Source organism: Pyxicephalus adspersus, chromosome 4 (genome assembly GCF_032062135.1).
Source record: "Pyxicephalus adspersus chromosome 4, UCB_Pads_2.0, whole genome shotgun sequence".
NCBI classification, from domain to species: Eukaryota; Metazoa; Chordata; class Amphibia; order Anura; family Pyxicephalidae; genus Pyxicephalus; species Pyxicephalus adspersus.
The window spans coordinates 67,033,418-67,055,841 of NC_092861.1; the positions used below are offsets into that span (position 1 = coordinate 67,033,418).

The 22,424-nt window shown below is 34.9% G+C and overlaps 1 protein-coding gene across 1 annotated transcript in view; it reads right to left on the reverse strand.

The window, feature by feature from the left end:
• LOC140328706 (uncharacterized) overlaps nucleotides 1–22,424 on the reverse strand; it is an 83,343-nt gene that overhangs the window by 36,110 nt on the left and 24,809 nt on the right. Inside the window, exons 9-20 of the mRNA XM_072408488.1 lie at nucleotides 22,230–22,265; nucleotides 22,083–22,145; nucleotides 14,798–14,851; nucleotides 13,646–13,681; nucleotides 10,610–10,633; nucleotides 9,404–9,457; nucleotides 7,618–7,671; nucleotides 5,428–5,460; nucleotides 5,281–5,337; nucleotides 3,670–3,723; nucleotides 2,655–2,708; nucleotides 1,504–1,557 (exon numbers count right to left, since the gene is read on the reverse strand). Of these exons, the coding sequence (XP_072264589.1) occupies nucleotides 1,504–1,557; nucleotides 2,655–2,708; nucleotides 3,670–3,723; nucleotides 5,281–5,337; nucleotides 5,428–5,460; nucleotides 7,618–7,671; nucleotides 9,404–9,457; nucleotides 10,610–10,633; nucleotides 13,646–13,681; nucleotides 14,798–14,851; nucleotides 22,083–22,145; nucleotides 22,230–22,265 (573 nt within the window). The remainder of the gene's footprint in view (nucleotides 1–1,503; nucleotides 1,558–2,654; nucleotides 2,709–3,669; nucleotides 3,724–5,280; nucleotides 5,338–5,427; nucleotides 5,461–7,617; nucleotides 7,672–9,403; nucleotides 9,458–10,609; nucleotides 10,634–13,645; nucleotides 13,682–14,797; nucleotides 14,852–22,082; nucleotides 22,146–22,229; nucleotides 22,266–22,424) is intronic.

Sequence of the window (22,424 nt, forward strand, 5' to 3'; positions counted from 1 at the left end):
AAATCCCCACCTAGTACCAGTAAGGATTTATATGTTTTACCTCATATAGCATGAGCAAAACAAAAATACAGTAACATAGGATTCTTTTTAAATAAATATTAAGTGATCTATACAATTATATGTTCCTGGGATATTATGCAGGATCATAGGCTCTTAATGTTATAATATTACCTATGACCATATCAATAACTAGTATGAAAAACGAAAGCATGTGAGGGGTTGGTTGGGATCTTAGAATGGTGATAACATTACTTTATGCTCTTCTTGTCAGCCTTTATCAATGTTTTACAAAAAGAAGTTGTGTGAACATTCCTAAATCCTTTAGTAAAACAAGCTATTTGTGTCAGTGAGAATCTTCTGCATTCAGCTTATCATGATGTAAGGACAATCACAGAAGGTAGGGGAGTACAGCTTGTAGCATTCCCGTGAGTATTGGATTGTACTGTTCTTCTATAGCTTGTAATAAGTGACTCTGAATTTTGTAAAACTACTATAGCACACAGAGATCTTCTAACATGTTTAAATCTATGTATAGCTGGGCATGAATAGGAACAAAGTTCCTGAATCAGTCATATATTTTTAAGGCGTTTTTCAAAGTACCTCAATTATTTGTTACCTTCACTATTAATGATCAAATTGATCACATTACTAATAGCGCGCCCCTCTCAAAACCTCCCCTAGTGACTTCAGTATTTCTGTTACCCCAAAAAGAAGTGCAAAGGACGCGGGGGCAAAAAATTAATATATTTTCTTCAAAATGTGAAAATCTGTCATGTTTACTGAGGTAAACTTAGAACAGTAGATTTAAAACAAATCTGCATTAGAACAAGACATATCCTACACATACATCCAAAGACCAATTTGTAAAGAAAAATAGATTTAAAAACTCTAGGGAGCACGGCTTAAATCATTTCTGTATTTGGATCATTCGTGCTTCCTTTTCTCCAAAAAGTTTGAAGAGGAAAAGCCCCCAAAGGTCACCAAATATCAATAGTGACTATTGAAGTAAGTTAATAAACAACCAGGAGAAATACTAGAATATGATTATATTCCTGAAACTACTAATCATTTAAAACAATCAAAAGAAAACTGGAGGAGAACTAGACTGATTGTAGTTGTTTTTATTTGTGGTGGCGGGGCTGCTAATATTATTTTATCCAAAAACTGTGAATGCATACCATATTTCTTGGTGTTTACTACTGTTTTATCTGTGTTTCAATTACTCTACTAACCTTCCCTGTTTACTTTTCAATGTGACAGGCAATTTGTAATTGGAATCTATTATATTGTATGTTGATTGGTGGATCTTGTTTGAATTTTGGTGTTATGGGCAAATTGTTTTTGGAAATTCTCGATTATGTTGTATGATGATTAGTCACACACATATAAAATAATTTAAAAATTGGCTTTTTTGTTGTAGTTATAGTACCTCCCTATCTTTATTGACTTATAAAATTTTGATTTGCCCCAAAAATACCAGGAAGCTGACATTTTCAAACTTACCTTACTACCCTTTGGTCCCATTACACCGGTAATTCCTCTCAAGCCTTGTGGTCCCTAAAACAAAACATACATGACAAGTTGTAAACCTGATCGAACATCTTTATACATAAACATTCGTTAGTACTATTTAATTTTTTCAATGTTTTATTTTGTTAATTAAAAAATGTACATTTGCACTGTATTGTGTGTGTATGCTGAACCAAATGGCCAGTATTCAGTGCAGTAATAGCAATGCATATTGTTTGAAAGGTAGTGGGTAAAAAAATGTATTATAAAGGAAATTTATATAGAGAGAGCGGCAAAAGCTTAGCTCTCACTGTCATTCTTTATTCATGTTTTCCATGCTGTGTATGAACCTGTCAGCAGGCAAAGTGACCTGTTAACCTAAGAGTCATGTCAGGTCATAAACCTACATGGTAAAGCAAGAACTATGAAGACATAGCATTAACAACTGCGCAGTGATATATGTGCACTGGATTAAATGTTTCTGTTACATACATAATTTTTACCTTTAAGGCAAGGTTTATATAGGTGTCTAGTTTTTAAAAAAGAATTATTGGAGATATAAAAAGAGAAATGTAATGTAAAGCACTTAGATCCTTTCTTTGGCAAACCTGTACTTTGATATTCCCCCTAGGAGGTCCTCTCCTCCTCTTTTGTCACTGTGTCTGTCATTTGCAACCCCTATGTAATGTACATTGCTGCATAATATGTTGGCGCTGTCTAAATCCTGTTTATTATTATTAATATTATTATAATAGGGTATAGGATAGGGAGCATATGAACAGGCCCCATAGTTTACTAGAGTCAGTCACAGGATGCACCCAGAGTATCCACATTCAAATAACTTTGATATGATGATTCCCAAACTACATGTCCTCCTTGAAGTTATATAAAAACTACTTCGTTAGAGAAGTCACCTTCTCTTTAAAGACATAAAATGTTCTTTATGTACATTATCTCAAAATCTAATTGAACTTTGAGTTTTTCCCAGTTCTGAAGACGTCTACTTATATACTAAATTGCAAATGTGACACATTTCCTCAATAATTCAAATTAGAAAATTATCAAGTTGCTATTAATCACAAATTCATCATATTTAGATGTAAATACATCCTATCAGAATATATTTTAAAATAAAAGCACTTTACTGGAGGGCCTTGGGATCCAATGTCTCCAATATCTCCTTGCTCTCCTTCTTCTCCCTGTAATAAAAGTAAATCAAATAATTTGGAAGTAATCCTTGCATTATTTTACATACTGTCTACAATACAAAAAATAATAAAATACAAAAATACTTGAAAACATACTGAGCAGTGTTGTGCACCTTTTTGCTTCCAGCACTTGAGGTAGCTACTATTGGTTTTATTAGTCCCCTCATGTTAAACCACAGCATGTAAATTTCACAAATCTAATTGCTCCAATACAGTTTGGAGAAAGTGTAGTCATAAAGATTCTGCCCTACTTTAATGAAACACAGAAGTAGAATCATAAAACAGAAACTTGATACAAATGTTTACAATACAAGGTCATTATTTACGTTTCTTTATTAACAAATAAGATACTAATGAAAACCAATACGAATGTATATTTGCTGCATATAAACTGGAAAAAAAGGAAATGTGTAAACAATTGAAGTTGTTTAATAAGAAACAATAGATGTCACTTCTGTACAATAAATGTAAATGATTGTGTAAATTATTGTGTAAAACCCCACAAAATACATTACATGACTACTACATAGGGTCTGGGCCATTTGGGACCTCCAGCAAGCTCAAAGTCACAAATAAAAATTCATCTTGATGTTTAATTTAAACTTTCACCTATCAATTTATTTTTTTTATACATCAGTAGAAAGTCTGCTGCAAACAAATAATTCATCAGTAGAGTTATAAACATCAGTAGAAAGTCTGCTTCAAAATAATCATCCCCACGGGGGAGGACAAGTATGTAGTAACCACTTAAAATGAGTGGCAAAACATTTTCAAGAACAATCGGCAAGTCCAACTGTGTTTGTTTTACTACTGCTTGACAAACTCATGCTAATATGAGTGGCAATCATACAGATTTCATTCACTAATTGAGTGCCTTTTTCTTACTTAATGACTTTTGAAACTATTGTCAAACAGTCTGTATTTTTCAAATATTTTGCAGTTCAAATATTACCTTATGGCCTTGTTTTCCAGGTTCACCAGCATCTCCCTTTACACCTTTGTGTCCCTGAAAGTATAGATAAAAATAAACATTGTGTTTTAGCATAGCCATGTAGTGTTTAATTATGTATAATGTTTATGTTCATTTCCTGTTTCTTAACACTTGCAATGCAGATTTACATAATAAAGACAGAAAAGTAGGAGTTTAATGCTAGAGATAATAAGTAATGGAAATCATTGAAAAAATAAACAGTAGTTCAGGGCAAAGTGGAATAGACCCGTATTACTCCACTCCCTGATAATATTATACATCATTCCCCTGCCCTCCCCTACTGCTCTTTCCCCATAATATTCATTGAAAATATGGATTCTTCCAGGTGACCTAAAGGAACACCTGACCTCCTCCCAAGATGCAGTGGCCAGTCATAGTCACATGAAAAGCAAGTTCAGGAGTAGGCATTAACTAAAAATTCTTGCTAAAGCAGCAAAGTGACAGTTTCCTTACCACTTGATGGCAGTTATCTCATTCATAACATAGTGAAAACAATAAGATGCTCATGAGATAAAAAGTAGTTACATCTCTTGTACAGTACAGAGATTTAATACACCTCTCTATTCTACATCTCTTGTTAAAGAGAGATTTGATTACCAGGTCCAAGCAAATGCCTTTTCCCCCCACACCTTTGTACTTGTATTTGCCTGCCAGAATAAGCAAATACTTTCCTGTTATATGACAACGGCATTGGTTATTTGTAATTAGTCCTGCACTGTTGCATAGGGGAAATGGACAGAATACTTCAACTAGTACTATACAGGGTTTTCTTTCTCCCCATAACTGAACAAGTATGATGGACAAAAAGAAAAATGATTATGTCCTGCTTGGAAGAAGACATTTAAACATTCCCTTTGCTTTGCTCTAAATAGATAAAGCATAGATTTGCTATAAGTAAAAAATATTAAAACTTTGAGTTCTCTCTAAATGAAGTACTGCTTTTTCACTTTACTTGCAATAACATTTGGTTTAGTTTAATTTACAAAACTGTATTCAGCCAAATCAGACAATTCACTTTGCAAAATAAATGTAATGTAGATATAAATGAATTTATAAATGACTTTTTTCCTACACTGCAAAACAATGATTATACAATGTTTCCAATTTAATTACGGTATTCTTACATTGATAATTCAATAGTTCAAAAAAAGACTACATAAAAACAAAGACGTGTAAAGACCTCTAAAGTCACATAATAAAAAGTAAGTTTTGAAAGTGCAGCAACTAATTGTAACCAATTATTTTTTCAGATCAGCGGATGATTAGATTTGATTAAGTATTCTGGTTCTAATTTTGCATATTAGGTAAACTCTCATGTACATAATAATACAACAATATTTTCATTCTTTAATCTGTACTTTCTTCCTAACATTCCTATTTTTCCTCTTCCAACATCCTCTCATATTTTTCCTACTATATTCAATACTTCTACAGTTATCTTTAATACTTACAGTCACAGCTCTGTACATAATTATTTTAAAGAAAATTCATAGTTTACGGGCACTCATTCACTCATGGTTTTTAACATGCATCTCAATTTCAAACCATATCAAGCTGAAAGCATGTCCTTACCTTCATTCCCGGCAAACCTGGATAACCTGTACGGCCTGGTGGGCATGAGTTAGGACACTGAAAATAAAATAAAAGCCGTAATGAATAACAAATTGAAAGAAATCAGAACATTGACACAGTTGTTAATCCTTTCCATAGGAAACTCACCAGGGGATCTCCCTCCCGAAGTGTAACTGTACCCTGTTGAAAACAAAAACAGACTATTTCTGCATATGCTCAGGGACACAACACATTATAAAACACAAAGAAAATCAATTGTAATTAAAAATGTGAATGAAGAAAACTGATGCTCTGTATGCTGTACAGCTATGTTACTAAAATGCTGAATAATTTCAGACTCAAGGATTCTTTACCTCAATATATGGTTTTGCTAGCTGTTCTAAATAATATGTTCATGGTTTTTATAGCCTTAATTCCTCTAATGAGAGCCATGTCATTAGTAGCATTGTTATGTGTATGACCACTTTTCATTTTTGGGAAGGTTTTACACAAAAAAGGGATCCTAGTATGGCTGAGGGTTAACAACCTAGGGCTAACAATCACAACTTGTGCAAAGTCTCAAGTATGAAAATGTTAAACTCACCTTGGAGTTGGCACTAGAGAGTAAAAAAATACAACTTGACCCATATCTACATTTAAGATAAATGCACTTGCTGCAGTTGATTTAGTTAAGAAATATAGGCTTTTCACTTAGGAAGCAAATCATTACCTTACAATGAATATTTCACACAGCCTAGTAAATTGTATAAATTCTATTTTTATAGAATACCCAATGACGTGCAAGAAATTGTAAAAAAAAACATTTGCATGCAATACTTTTGCTAGCACAATATTTAATGGCTGAAGTCAGCAGAGCTCACTAATCCACTAAACAAAATTTCCCTTGCAAGGGCATAATTCACTTTGCTAAGTGAACTGTCTACTTTCCTACATTCTAATGTCCTCCTACAACTTTTGCTTGACTTTCTAATGTGGCAAGGGAAATATTTGGAACATTCTATTGTAATTCTACAATGTAATGTAATGCTGGCCTTGATATAACTGTAACAAATAAGAATATGGTTTTAGATGCATTCCAATTGGATTCATTTTTAATAAATTTTCATATTTTGAAGACAAAGCCTATTTTTTAACAAGTGAACATCCAGAAGCAGTAGATCTTTATCAATAAGCTGTAAAGTATTAGGCAAGAAGGCTAGTAGGTTTAAATTAATCAAAACTGAGCTGTAATCAGATGACACTACAAATTTGGGTCATCTGGCCTACAAAAAACAACATGTTAGGTTACATGAATCATCATTAACTTCCACGGAAGACTCTGCTGATATCAATGTCTTAAGCTACATACACACGTGCAATCATTGTTGTTGGAAAGGATCTTTCACAATCCTTTCCAATGACAAAGGACTGCAAGAAGCATGAACAATTGCTCTACATACAGCACAATTCTGCTCTATGGAGAGGGGAGGGGGAAGAACAACAGAGCTGCACCCTGCTGCGCGCTTTCCCCCATTACTGCCATTACGATAGTCCATAGTCCATCGTTCGTGGATCCGCCAGCACAGTCGTTCGGACAATGGACGACGGGTGCTATACACACACCAGATTCTCGTCTGATATCAGCCCTGCACCAATTATCCGTTGAGAACCATTGGACATGTGTAGGTAGCCTTTGTCTATCACTGGGATATTTTCAGAAAGTATGACCTTTTATTGAAGAGTCAAAATCCTACTTATTACTGCCACCAACCTAATAACTCGCCTCGCTAATCTAATCTACTAAAGATAAACTTACTTTACAGTGTTGTCCGTTTTCCTGCAGTAGACCTACTTTAGCTATGTTATGCATTTTCTGTACTACAAAATTGAACTTACTAAACTCTTCTCCCCTCTCCTCGTGCCTATGGAATCCAATATTCAAGCTTCGGAAGGAATGTACATGTGTGCAGTCTCTTATTAGCAAACATGGTCAAAGTTGATTCAAGACACATAACTCCACAGCTAATGACTATTCTGATGTGGCACTGAATACCTTACAAACAATGTTGAATGGGCATTATTTTTACTTTACATTACAACTCATTGTTTTCTAAGGACAGACAAAAATAAACCATTACAATGTGCTCTTTTTAATCATCTGTAAAAAATAAACTAATTCCTGACTGTTCACCACAGTATGAAAACAACCTAGTCAAAGAAATATTAGGGAAAGTTGTATACTGATATACCATGTATAGCTTGTTCATTACCTTGTCAAACATGATAATGAACCAAAAAGCCAAAATTAAAAAGCAGTCTAGATTATGAACATGTTCTGTATAGGTAAAAAATACTTACTCTAGGTCCTGGTGGCCCTGGAGGGCCTGGAGGACCTCTGGGACCAGCATCACCCTAGAACGAAACACAAGTATATAGTTATTAATGCAGCCGGGTATAATTTAAGGAATTTAAAAATGTCTGTGAATTTTAATAGTGATCATGTGTTTCTTCATAAAGCAGCGTCCAATTAGAAAATGCAAACCTGTCTTTAAATATCAAATGCAGGATACATTAATTATTCAAAAAACCCTGCCATCTTTAAGACTGTATTTGTTAGAGTGTTTATACATCCACAAAACTTTTGCATTTAAGAACTTACTGTGTAATTTCCTTCTTATTAATATTCCATGGAAGGAGCAAATGAAAATTGTTCCCTTAAGGTGGGTTAAAAATCCACATAGAATGTAAGAAGCAAATCTCTAAAATGATGGAATATTATAAATATATTTGTAAATGTCACAAAATGCATTTTCATGTTAAAGCAGTTTGCATTTTGACAAGAGACAGCTACTTGCAATGAATTATTCTGTATCCTTGTTACACAAACTGGTAGCAGCATCAGCCAAATAAATGTATTCTGCAATAAGTAAATGACAATCAATGGTGATGATTTCATTTCTGGTGGTCCTATAACCTCATTCTGTTTACATCTGGATTGTGACAGGAAGCTTTGTGGAACAGTAGTTGTCCCATCTGGTCAAAGGCACTGATATACTTCTTCATTTGGTCTATGTATTGAATTTTTTAATCAATAGCCCAATGTTGCATTGTAAGGAACTCTTGTGACTATTCAGACTGTGCTTGTCTGTCAATACTGTAGATTATTTGGTTCGGGAAAGTTTCCTCCTTAATTAGTGTATGAGCTCTCTCTTTCATTCTAACAGTTTCATAATTAGTCACTATTGAGCCATTGTACAATTGAAGACACGCTATTTATAAGACACGCTACAGGCTCTGTAATGGAATATACACTCTGAGTAAGCTGGAACAATGTAAAACATACAGGTAACTCACATAAACAGGAAGAAAAGTAGACATTTTATTTTATTTATTAGTTAGGATATATTTCATATTAAAAACTTAAATAATATAACACGTAAGCATTCTTCCTGTTTGATATTACATAATATATTTAACTTTCATAACTAAGATATTGAAAATGAAAAAGTGTAATTCAGTTTATTTTATTTATCTGCTCTTGCAAAATGCAGAACTACTGCACAGCAGCAAACCACACAGCAGGTAACACATTTGTACTTGGTTGCAGCTACGGTTCTTCCTCCAGTGGAGGAATGGCTCCATTTTCTGGAACTGCATAGGAAGCAGTATGGACTGCGGTTGACACAGACCAATAAAATGAACTGTATGTTTGAAATGGCACCAAGGAATTTTATTAGTCCCAGTACCTGTGGGTATGAAGTTAAGTAAAATCTAACTGTAGGTTCCCTAGTTGTTAATGCTCTATTTCCAAGCTGAGCTTCACCAATTACCATGCTTCTTCACAAATCCTTTATTCATTGCTAGGTATTTATGTATGTAAAGAATTTTTTCCCAATAAAAGCAAACACTCACAGAGTGTTATCATAGGATTCTCTTCTCCAGTTTGTTTTCTCATTCCTAAGTGTGTAGGTGAAGCTGCAATAATCTCAAATGGAAGGTGGTGCATGAACTTTACTAACTGCTGTAACTGGAATATGTAATCTGGAAATGAAGTATTTTGTGGTGTAGTTGGCTTAAATACATAGGACAAACAATGCTCATGTTGTAAAGTTATGAACCTTTAGGGACTGAAGAGGACACTTACCACTGCACCACCACGACCAAGTTCACCTGGGAGTCCTGATGGACCAGGTGCTCCCTAAAAAAATAAAAATATTTTCAGATTTAATTAATAACAGACATGAGTACTATACCGCTGCAGCCAGCAAACAAATAATTTATAAAATGCATTAAATTCAGACTACAATCACTGATCTTCCTCTGAAAACTAGTTGCCTGACTGTCCTAAGATTAGCCAACTGTGTTATTGACAGGAGAAAGTTGTGCAGCAAGTAGATTCAAAGTAAAGTCAGAACAAAAGAGTTAATTTACTAAAAAAAGAAGTTCCGGTGGTTCACTTTGCATTTATTCTGGATGGAATCATTCACTTAGCTCACTGAATATAGTGAAAGCTCACTAGAATACCCAATCATGTGCAATGGAATGTAAACATAAAATATAATTTGCTTTTTTTAGTGCTGAATTATGGGACAAGCAAGTGAAAATTAAGTGTTTTTATTTTTTTCATCTTTTCCCAAAATCAGTATCTTAGGGCTGTGTTCACTGATCTTCTCTTTGTAGGACAAATAGGTACCTTATATCCCAGTACCAGGACAGTATCTCTAAGGGTTGGCATTCTTGGAGTGCTCCAGATTATGAAATTTATACTTTGTCCAAATAGAATGATGTATCACCTTTAGCAAAGAGCAATGAGGTGGGTAAAAAATAGGTAGTCAGACAATCTCTAAATATCTGGCAGCTGTTTTGCTGCATTTGTGTCTGAAGACCTGGTGCTGAAAAGTAGTATATGTGACACCTGCATTCCCCAAGTTCTGACAGGTTAGTTGCTATTCCTACACAGGTTAGAAACTAAAGGGTTTCTTTACCATTTTACATGTCTTTAACAACACAAGTGCAGAAAATACTATAAAAAATAACTGTAATAAAATAAATGATCAAACTATATCCAATGGTCTTCATCCTGTATTTGCTCATTCTACACTAAGTAACCCCATCCAGTGCTAAAACAAACCACAGGCAGAGTGAATATTGAAGCAATAAAGTTTCTGGGGATAGAACTTACCCTGATCTGGATTTCCAACTTGGATCCAAGGCTGTTGCCAGAGTGGTAAAATACATAGGGGCATATAAAATAAAATAAGCTGACATTTGGAAATACATTTTATCAGTACTAAGCTGTAAAATTACATCAATGAGTCAATAAAAGAAATGCTGAAAGCAGTCTACTCACCCTTGGCCCTGAAACTCCACCACCCTTAGGGATAGAAAACAGACAATAATTAAATGATGACCATGCCTATTGTATCCCCAAACCCCTTTGCCACCTTCATTTTTTAACAGTCACCAGAGCCATTTTTTCATCAAGAACAAAATTTTCGTTACCAGACAGAAAATAACCAAGTTTCTAATTACTTTAATTTGTTGATGCATCAATCTATAAACCTAGAAGAAATGTTGATTGTTTCTTTATGGGGGAGGATTTAATTGGGTGGCTAACTGACAATAACAATGAGAAGTTCAATGGTTCAATAAATGTACTAGTGAGCTATTCAGAAGTAACCAATAAGGCTGTATTGCTTTGCTGTTACAATCTTCAAATGGATTGACACAATTAGCCATTACTATTATTTGAGCCAAAGTAAACATGTATGGATAGCAATATAACTAAGCTAAGCTATCATATACCTGGCCAGACACTATCAGATAGTTTTAATACATTAGATAGTAGATTATTTAAAACCTAATCTAACAGAAGTCTATTAAGTGGGTACTTTTTATTGATACTTGATTAAATATCAAATGCTAATCTGGAGTGTCTGTTCTTTTCTAGATCAAGCACAGGTGGGAGCATGGTGGGAGTCATTGAGGAAAGAAGGGGACATCAATGGGCACATGGCTTTTTACTGCATTGAGCAGTACAAAGTTAGGTGTGGGGGCAATCCAATTTATATTAAATGTGAAATCAGAATGATATTGATAGGTACACTGTGGTACTCAAGGTAAATTATCTATTTCAACCGAACAGTGTATCATTCATCCCAGGATTTCCCAACTTCTGTTGGAAAGAACATGATAGCATTTAGGTAAACTAAAGATTTTTTTCTGCTTGTTATATCCCAGACTGTCTAGCATATACATTGGAAAGCTTGTTCATATACACTTTAAATTGTAGATGAAAAAATATGACATTACAGTGGGGGTTATTGGTACTCACTATTTCTTCATGAAGGAAAAATTATAAAGAACAAAAGGTTGTCTGGAACCACAATCTAACCAGCGAGGTTATTTTATACCAGAAGAAATAAGTGCTTATTTTTGTCTGCTCTAACAAATTAAACTCCAGCTGTCATTCTCTGTGTACTGTACACACACGAGTCAAAAGGCGACAACTGATGCACATTCCAAACTCCCACTGAGGTCTTCCTGGCTTCAGAAGCTGAAAAAATGTGTTGGGCTGATCAATTGAAAACACACAAGCACTAAGCAGCACTAAGTTTTTTTTACTTCACTGAGCACCATGTCCAAATAAATTAAAACTGCTTGTCTCTACTTGCATTAAAACTGGGCCATATTATCTACAATGGTTCCTCTAATGGACCTTTTAGCTGGGATAACACGTTAACATCAAACTTTGAAAACACTGTAGATTTTTATAGATCCTACTTATCAATATAAGGTGAGTTTTTGATGACTCAACACAGGTGTGGTGTGCATTTTGGATTACATTAAGTTTGATTTAAAATAAAAAAAGTGACTTTCATAGTTTTGTTTTCTTCCTTTTCCTCGATTCCTCCTATCCAAATTTTCCTTCTAGCTACAATCTGTACATCAGACACTTTAGCATTCTTCTTATATCACCCACAACAAGATCAACATCTAAGTTTTCAGTTAGCTTGAGCTGACGGCTCCACTTTCAACAGGAGCAGAAGACTTTTTTTTAGTCTGCAGCAATAATAAACAGCAAAATCAGTCTGCATATTGCAAATCAGTGGAAATGCAGAATGGGTAACCACTTAATACTGGATAGCTGTAGCACCACCAGTGCTGTAATTATATTAGTTGGTCCAAGGTCCAGCCTAATCTCCTATATCCTTTTGTCATTTTTAGAAAGGAAATACCACAATCACAAAAAAAAAATTACTCCTTAATCACCAGGGTAGTGCTAAATTGTCAAGACAACAGGCTCATACAGATGGACAAAAAGGGTTATTGTTTAACTGTAAATAAAATGAGCATAACTTAATTTTAGTTAGGAACATCAACTGAAGCACCATAATTCTGTACAAGTAGAAGTTGATGATACACTTAATATAGGCACTAGGTGTAGATGGAGAGTGCTGGAAATACAATACTAAGCTCACTGAGGCCTAGAGAGTAATTGAAATAAGAAGGTTGTAAAGGATGAAGCCCACTTGTAATCCATACATACCTTCTCCCACCCTTACATTTTTGTCATAGCATATTCGTCTTACTAACAATTAGTTGCTTCAAACTTTCATGGAACATTTGTTTTATTTTACACTTACACTTACACTTTACACATGCCTAAAGAGGGGAACAAGATTTAGTGCATTTATGTGTTAAATGCATTCATATTTCTATCTAGGAGACATATCTAAGTTTACCTCAACTGAGATTTGCTTGAACTAGCTGCAAAGTAGCAGCTGGAAAGTATCAAGCTGTAAGATACAGCTGATTATAACACAATCATTTTAAATCAGAACATCGAAATATCAGAACAGTAATGCTGAGCCTAGCAAACTACAGCAGACGGTACTGGATCTGCAGTATTAGTGCTACATAAAGAGATATTTGGAAGCAGCTTCAGAACTAAACATCTGCAGCATTATTCTTTCTTACAGTTTATCTGTATCATCCAATGGCAAATACATTTCATGTCACTTCCTGCTAGCGGTAACACACTAAACTTAATATGATGCTATGGAGATAAAGCAGTACATTTCACACAAGCTGGAGGAAGACATATATAACCAGTGCAATGAAGCTGACAGAATGATGAAAAGTATTTATTTATGGTACTTTATACCAGAAGATGTTTTGCATCATTATGCCCTGATAAAACTTTCCATTTTCATACCATATGTACATGTCTAAAAGTATGTATATATCAATGTTTACAACATATTAGACCAGTCACAGCTATGTAAATGTAAGATTTACTGATGGCCTTTCTGTCCATATCTATCAGTATCTAGGTACAATATCTAAGAATGCTTTGCATTATGGTGTTTGGTTTTACACTTACAGATAATCCACGAGATCCTGGGGGTCCTGGTTCACCCTGGAAATAGATATTATATCAATTTAGAAGGTGTATTACTTCAGGTTTACAGCACATTTCTACAATCTCATCAATAGTAATTTCAGTACTGAAAGTGCAAGGGGAAAAATATGCTGAGATTCCTGTTACTACCCACCCTGTATACTACATGTATTTCCAGGGTTTTTTTTAAAGTTTTTAAAGTGTAGTGTTTTGCTCTGGGTTTTCTCTTTATCCATGCAAATTTTATTGAATACAGTTGCATTGTTAGATTCCAGGAAATACCTACACACATATTCTTATGATTATTTATTTTATTGTTTGTGAAACAATATTAGCAAATGAAATCATTGTTGGTAAAGCATTAAAACTAGAACATTGGCATATCCAGGTATTTATTGCACCTGGTACTATATTAACTTTAAATAAGCACATGTGTGGAGTTTTATTTCCCAAATTTGAACCCAAGGCAAGTTTTCTAAATCCACACAACTAGATAATTAAAACAGAAGATTTTGGAATTGATCTGTATACCTTTCTAAGTGAATTAGTATACTTAAAGGGGATTTTTTTTTATTTAAAATAGGCATATTTCTTTTCATTTACATAAAGACTGCATCATGATGGAATTGAAATTTACTCTAAAAAATCCCCGTATGCGGGAACCTGCCATTAACCTTTTTTTTATTGATAGGTCATCTGCAAGGCCTAATTTTAGAATATGAGTCCAGTATTTGTCTTGATATATATGCAGAGATTGTAGTACCATAATTAAATGTGGATTTTGGTAAGTAAAACCAAAAGTAAACCCAAGAAAAACATGTATTCCCCCACTTCCAGAATTCTCTTTCTCCAAAAATAAAATAATTCAACAGTTAACATTCTAACACACCTAAACCACATATTTGTGCAAGTGGTTTTTATCTTACATCTCTTAATTATTGCATTTGAGATGCCTCCAGCCCATCTGCTTTAATGAATAATGTATATTTAGTCTGCTAATAAAGATTTACCCGGGTGTTGTATTGGACCAAGCTCAAGTAAACACTTAAAAAGCATCAGTTCTCCTTAATACATTGGCAGTAAAGTGCAGTGTTGCATAATAGCAGATAATTAATACTAAATATTTATACAGACCTTTTGTCCTCTTGGGCCAACAGGGCCAGGAGTTCCTTCAGGTCCTGTCAGTCCCTGTTAGATAAAAACAAAAATATTATATATAAAACAAATAAAAAAAATTCAAACAGTATAACCTGGTCCTAATTTATGTACATAGCTGAACCTCTGATGACTGCCCAGTTCACACATAAAAGTACATAATCTAACTTGTAACCAGATAAAATCCCACAGCTCCCTTTGGTAGGTATGCTCATTCCAAGACAAAAATGGGGGAGGTGGGGTCAATGCATCTTACTAAACAATGGCCAGCCTGATGTAAACCCTGCTACAGGTAGTCCCCAGTTTACATACGAGATAGGAACTGTAGGTTTGTTCTTAAGTTGAATTTGTATGTAAGTCGGAACAGGTACATTATTTTAAGAAATGCAATTAGGACCGATGATTGTCTTAACATATTATTAGGCAGCGTGATGTCAGTTACTGTATAAAATCCTCACTGTGAGTTAATCACAAACAAAGCAAAAAAAAACATTATGGAACCTAGACATTCATTAATTTCTGGAGTAAGCTGTGCTTGGATATGCAAATTGAAACAGCTGCAGGGTTTGTCTTGGTCATTAAAGAGTTACAAGATGTAGCAGAAGATCAAAAGCTTTCTTTTCCAAGTCATGTGAACTGCCCCTCCCCCCAACAAGCCTCCGTCCTGCACAGAAAAGAACACATATCTAAGAGTCGTCTGTATGTCGGATGTCCTTAACTCGGGGACGACCTGTATTATACAAGTGACAGACACATGCTTTTTGTCCCAAACAAATTGATTATGAGAATCTGTAATACTGTATATTTACTACTAGCTGTGCTGTGTGTTACATATAAAAATACATTTTTCCAGTATTATGCTGATTATGGTTATGATTCAGTAACGCTTCCTTAATTCTGCCCATGAGTAATGACATCAATGACTCCAAGAAGTTGTCTAAAGTTTGAGAACATGCCATGAAAGCTCTCTGATCTCTCTATGCATACATCTCACATTTGTAACCCACTAGTTATGATAAGCAACATCAGAAAATCAACTGAAGCACAACACCACTATTTATTAAGGCAATGCAGTGGTGATATGCAATATACAGTATGTTTTAAATACAGTAATATAGGGGTTAAAAAACATCATTTGTCACAACAAATAAACCTTTAGCTGACTCAGTTTTCCATAACGCATTATATACAAAAAATGTATTCGTTGAATTGCTTTATATTAGGGGAATATTGGAATACTACAAAATAGGAGGGAATTGCATACTTAGGTATATCCATTGTCAAGTGTGAATTTCCTTGAAATGAAATTTCACACTAAGGATGGCAAAAAATCTTTGCTGATAACTAATCTACAACAACATACAACACTCTTGGAAAAAAAATGAAATATATATATTATCTTAGTGAGCAACCAGAATAGTGTCTTTATAATAAACTGTAGGATGGATCTCAAATATAAACACATAGCTACACTGCCATCTAGTGGATCATAAAGAAAGCAGTTACAGTTCTCATATAAAAAGTAATTGTCTGAATCTATGTAATCAGTAAAACTATATGGTGCCTATTCTTTTTCTAAAATAGCTCACTATGGATATTAAGATTGGGAAGATTACACATGCACATAAATATATTTTATACTATACTCAATCATTTGCTGTATGAATGCAGTTTAACAAACAGCACTCATTATGACATTCTTATCAATCTAGCTTACTGTACTAAATTGGTTGGCCTTAATTAGCAGCTATAGAAAAAAAATGCATATTGGGAGAAAATAGCACAAATTACAATGAGTATGTGCAAAGTGAAAGGCTGTATTTACTCCAAGGCATAGCTGAACATGTAGAGGGGCAGAGTCTCAAAATGTACAAATTACAATTACATTTGGTAGGAGCGTACAATGGATGCTCAAACTAAACTCTAGTTGTTGGGGAAATATTTGCATCATGTATATCCAATGTGGAAGTTCCATTTGATAATTGCAAAATGGTTGATCAACTCTAATGAAATATAAAATAGCTTTTTTTTTTACGCATATATTTTATACTGCGGTCAACAGTACTAAGTAGGTGGGCGGCATACTATTGATTTTATGACAGAGGCTGCGGGCCGGTGGAAATCTGAACACAGGCCGCAATTGGCCCCCGGGCCTGACTTTGCTCATGCCTAGCCCAGGGGATCATGATGTCTAAATACAGCCCTATCAAGGTCCATTACCCAAAAAAATGAATGCATTTTGTATGCCTTGAATAATGTACTTTTTTTTAATAATACATTTATATACTATGTAATAAAAGGAAATATATAATGCCAAAAATCCTCTGAATTTGGCATTACATATTTCCTTATTCTACAACTACATGTTTACAACTTTGTTAAACAAGTCTGCAGAATCACAGCCAAATAAATAAATAAAAGCCTGCTAAAATATAAAAGCAGATTTCTCTTCTGCAATACTTACCTTAAATCCAAAGTCATCTCTATCAGTTCTATTATTCCACCACTGGATGTCCTCACACTTTATACATCATTTAGCCTGCTCACTCTACCCAAGCTGCGGTTTTAAAAGCTTGCCATACCTCTGCTTTCTACACCTATCAGCACTTTTCCTGAAAAGAGTGGTTCCTTGTGCTGCTTCCTTCTCTCCCACTCTAAGTTCTGTTATCTAATTTCAAGTACTGTTTGCATTATATATCTGTTACCAAAACAGCAATAGAAGTAAAATGCTAACAAAGTTTGTAAAGGTGTTTGTAACTTTATACTAGTAATATTCTGCCACAATGGACCCCAGTGGTAGTATTACTACCAATGTTGGACTCACACAGTTGGAGCACTTGCATTAAATTGACACTCTCCATTTCCATGACTATTAGGCTAATAGTCAGTCTTTTGATACAGGTCTCTGGGTAACAACCAATAAAGAATATCTCAAACTAATGACATCACCAAACAGAAAGGACAGTTGAAAAAAAAAATAGTGCTACTAATCTGCGTTTGAGAAGAGAACTTCGGAGGAAACCCATAACAAACCAACTCAGAGTAGTTAGTGCCTAGATGACAAAATGATGTGTAATGTAAAAAAAAAAAACTTCCATATTTACAGGAAGTAAGGAGAATTCCCTTTTTTAATGGGATCTTGGATAACAGTAAAGAAAAAGGTTCTGATCTTTACCACCAGTTTTGACATATGCTGTGAAATTGGGCAATTTAAACACTTTGAATGGAAACTGTTGGAACATTTTAATTGTTTTAGTTGAAAAAAACACAAGAAGTAAAATAAAATAGTCATTCCAAACAATAAAATCTTTTCAAATGTAACTTGCGCTAAACAATGGCAGCAGCAAACTGGCTGATTGTTATGTACAGCATAGGCACTTCACACACTTGCTTTTCAACTAGTTCTCATTAATCAGCCCCAGTATAAAAAATGTGCAATATTTTTTCATTGCCCGAATCAATAAATATGCCTAGCAGAAAGCCTGATGTGATGTAACCTAGCAACATTGTAAACCATTTCAATGCACGGTCAGCCAGCGCCGTATTATTGGGACTCTATTCTTACCTGGAATGAACCTGACAACCTTTTTCTTTTATATTACCATGCTTACATTACAGCTCCTTTTGTAATGGAATTTCTACATGTAATTACACAAAATTGACATTATTCTCATTGCTAAAGGCAAATTCTTACATTCCAGCTGTAAGCTATTTCTTTTGTCCTCCTCTCTCTCTGTGGAAATTATTACAAAATAAATATATATCTATATACAAATTTCTCTCTTTATTACCAGCCATATTCCTCATTGCCGGTGTCCCCACACAGACTTGCACAGGTTGTATCTAACCAGGTCTACATGAATTACTAAAAACACTGGGTCTTTTCTAGTGCCTATTAGATTGCAAAGTCTTATTTCATTACCATGCATACTTCCTGTAACAGGAAGGTGGAGGCAAGGCATGGGAATGGAGAGTATCAATTTAATGCAAATCTGAATGCATATTTATTTCTGTTACTTCCTTTGTGCTCTCAAGAAGGGAACCCATCAACTGTGCAAAATTATTCCTATATGGAGTGTAAAATAGAAAGCATCTAAATGACAAGGATCATTTATTATATCTTCTAGAAATATTCGAAAGACATGTTCTATGTCTTGTTTACGTATTATATTCACATGTTCTATTAAGTGTCTGTATTGACTGGCTTTTGTTTGCATCAGAAGTGCTTCTCTTTTCATTTATGTTATTGGGAATGCAAGGAAGGTCAACTGCAGGTCAGTGTGACATCAACTGCAAGTTGGAGGTAAAACAAGTGCAGGTCAGAGGGAAATCAACTGCAGGTCAGTGTAAGATAAACATAAAGTACGAGGCAGGTCAACTGCAGGCCAAATGCACCTGTCAACAAAGTTTGAATGATCTGAAAAGCTTCTCATACTCATGTAAGACATAAACTGCATGTGCATTTCTAAGCCCCTTGAAACTGGCCCTACAAGAGGCAGAGAAAGCAGCAAAATCTCTAAAACACACCGATCCTAAAATATTTGTGTTGCCCATAGCAATGAATTTCCATTATGACTTTTTTCAAGACAACTGTCAGTCTCATCTTGTAATACTAGGCTTGTGATTAGGATGGATACAATCTGAATGGAGTTTGTATATGCTTTAAATGGACATGCTCTATTTTTTCCCACAATTCAAAAGCAATCTGGGAAGAACACTGGCAGGAGCTGATGTAAATGATTTAGTGCTCTCTACCACTACAAACAATATGAGTATGATTCTTGTTGGAGCCAAAAGTAAATGCAGTATTTTGAGAATGGCTATTTCAGACTACAAGATGATTTCCCCATTCTGAAGTTTAAATGTTTCGATAAATGGGTCCTACAAACAAGACATGGTTTTCCTGGTTTGCTGTAACACATACATGCTTTAGAAATGTATTCATTGCTTCAAGCACAGAACTTGCATGTATCTCTTAATGTTGGTAATCAGTGCTTGTTCTTTTTATTTAATTTAATGAAGCCAATAATCATAGCCAGATTGATGGTAATAAAGCATTTGTAAGACCCAGTTTGCCCCTATTAATGAACACATCAAAGAATGAATGTGATGTGCCTAGACCACAACTGGCAACAGGAAGTTATAAACCCTGGAGGGCCAAAGAGCTCCAACAGTGTGAGTTATTGAAAATGACAAGGTTGGGGCCTTTCTCTAAACCTGCAGTTCATAGTCCTGCAACGTGCTGTGATTTTTAATTGTTTTCTGCATCATTTGCCTTAATGGATTTATTTGCAAGGCATCTTTTGTACAAGCAATATAATATTATATAGAGTAGCTATTTTATTTCAATGCAGTACCCAAAATGTTAAAAAAAGGACAGCAAAAAATTATGATAATGCCTTTTTTTATCAAACAGCATACTGTATGTAAATGATTAAAAAGATATCAAGTGTAGCAGTCAAGCCTCAACACAGTAGGAAAATATATTTAGGGAAGCAGGAACACATGACTATCATCAGTGTATACACAATACTTGTAATTGTGGTAATTGCTACATGTTTGCAGACTACAGATATCCTGTTTAAACATACACTATCAGTGCCATTTGACAAATAATAACAAGCAATTACCCAGACATTTCATCAGTCTGAACAAACCAAAAATAGGCAAACTAGGGAGTATGTGCTAGTCAACAAGATCATTATGAACCCACTGCACTTATGGGAATATTATATCTCTTCTTCCATATATAAACAGGCACATTCCAAACAGGAAACACAAATTTTCACCAGAACTAGATGTTTAAAATCTTCATATGACCTCTGCATCTGGTAATATTGAGGAGTCCAGCCTCCCTCGTCACTTCCCTGCAAAAACTTTCTACTTAGCTAACTGTTCACTGTAAGATAAAAATCCCAACTATTCACAAACAATGGTTTACAGATTAAATGTCAGCAAATTAAATAAAAGGGCTCAGTGCTGCATGCAATGTGATGCTTAGGCACAACACGAAAAGTAGAGCCATACTCCTACCATTTTCCATTTGTCTAGCATAGCATGTATTCAGTAAAGGGAAGGACTGACTCAACTCTGACCTTTAGAACAAGACTGCACCACCATGAGCAATATGCCATACATCAGCAAAACCAACAGCCACCATTCCGTTTTTAAGGCATTAAATGCAGTTATCTTTTAAGGAGTCCTCCAAGTCGTCAACATTTTACTAACAGAAATCTCCTATGTGAATATTCTCTTTTTTTAATATACCTATTGGTTTCTGCTCAACAATGTACATGGGAATACAAACTTTAGCTAAAAAGATCTAAGTGATCTCAAAAGATCACTGGAGACATCAGTTGAGGTAGGTATTGCTATCAGAAAAATGTTGACCATGGTTAAGGGGAGCCCTAAAGGACAGGCGTATCCTTAAAATATAGATTGCAAATAAAAAAATCTACAGCCGTTTACATATATTAGTAATAAACCAAGCATGATATCTCTACAAATAGGAATGTTTATGTGATCATGTCCTACACAAGGTCTTCTGCAACTTGTACTTGACTGCCCCTTATTACTAACTTCTGCTTTTACACTTCACATTTAGATACAGAAAAAGACATTTTATCACCAGAAGGCATACTCTATATGTAAATGAATACTTTAAAAGGCATACAAGTAAAATATGCAATAACAACATTGAAGAAAACTAGGTATATTTAACATTTGGAACATATGGAAAGTAAGGGATTAAAAACAAACTCCGAGTACTGAGAGAACTATGATTTATGTCATTGCTGACCTCCTTCTAAAAATATTAGTTATCTCACTGTCACAAACCCAAAACAAGCAAGCAAATGACATGGATTTGACATTAAAGTATTGCAGTTGTAATGATAGTGGCAAACATTTTATATTTGTGAGACCAGCAATGGCAGCCTCCATATTTCCTCTCAGCATCAGTTCTAATAAAACAACATTAAATCTTTGAATGTGAACTTGAGCTGCCTTGCACAGTATTCCCGAAGCTATTAATTGCCAGCCCTATTTTTTCCTTAATAACCATGAAAAGAACATTGGAGCATGTGTCTGCTTAGTGTATCCAGGGATGATCAGATCCCAGACAGAGGTGGATGCAGAGGCTGCAGATGAATAGAGCTCAGTGAGCGCTACCTGAGCCTCATACAACAGGCTCTCTATCCCCGCACAGGCCCCGCCCATCTCCTTATATGGAGCCCCCTTCCCTGGACACTGGCATAGTACTCACATCAGCTCCTGGTTCGCCTGGCATTCCAGGAGATCCTGCTTTGCCCGGGTCCCCATCTGGACCCTGCAGTAAAAAGAAGACATAATTATTTAGGCATAAAACTCAGATTATTAGAAATAATATTCTTGGAAATTGAATTGATCTTACCGGTGGTCCTGGAGGGCCATCAGGACCCCTGTCACCCTGTTATAAAAAAAAAATAGTCAGCTCTAGGATCACATTCCAGATAAATTCATCACATAGGTGTCAATGAGGCTGTGAAGAACCGAATACACATGCATGCAGCAAACACCTTTGTACTATTTTTTTCTGCAAACGGATCAATGGAATTTAGGAATTAAA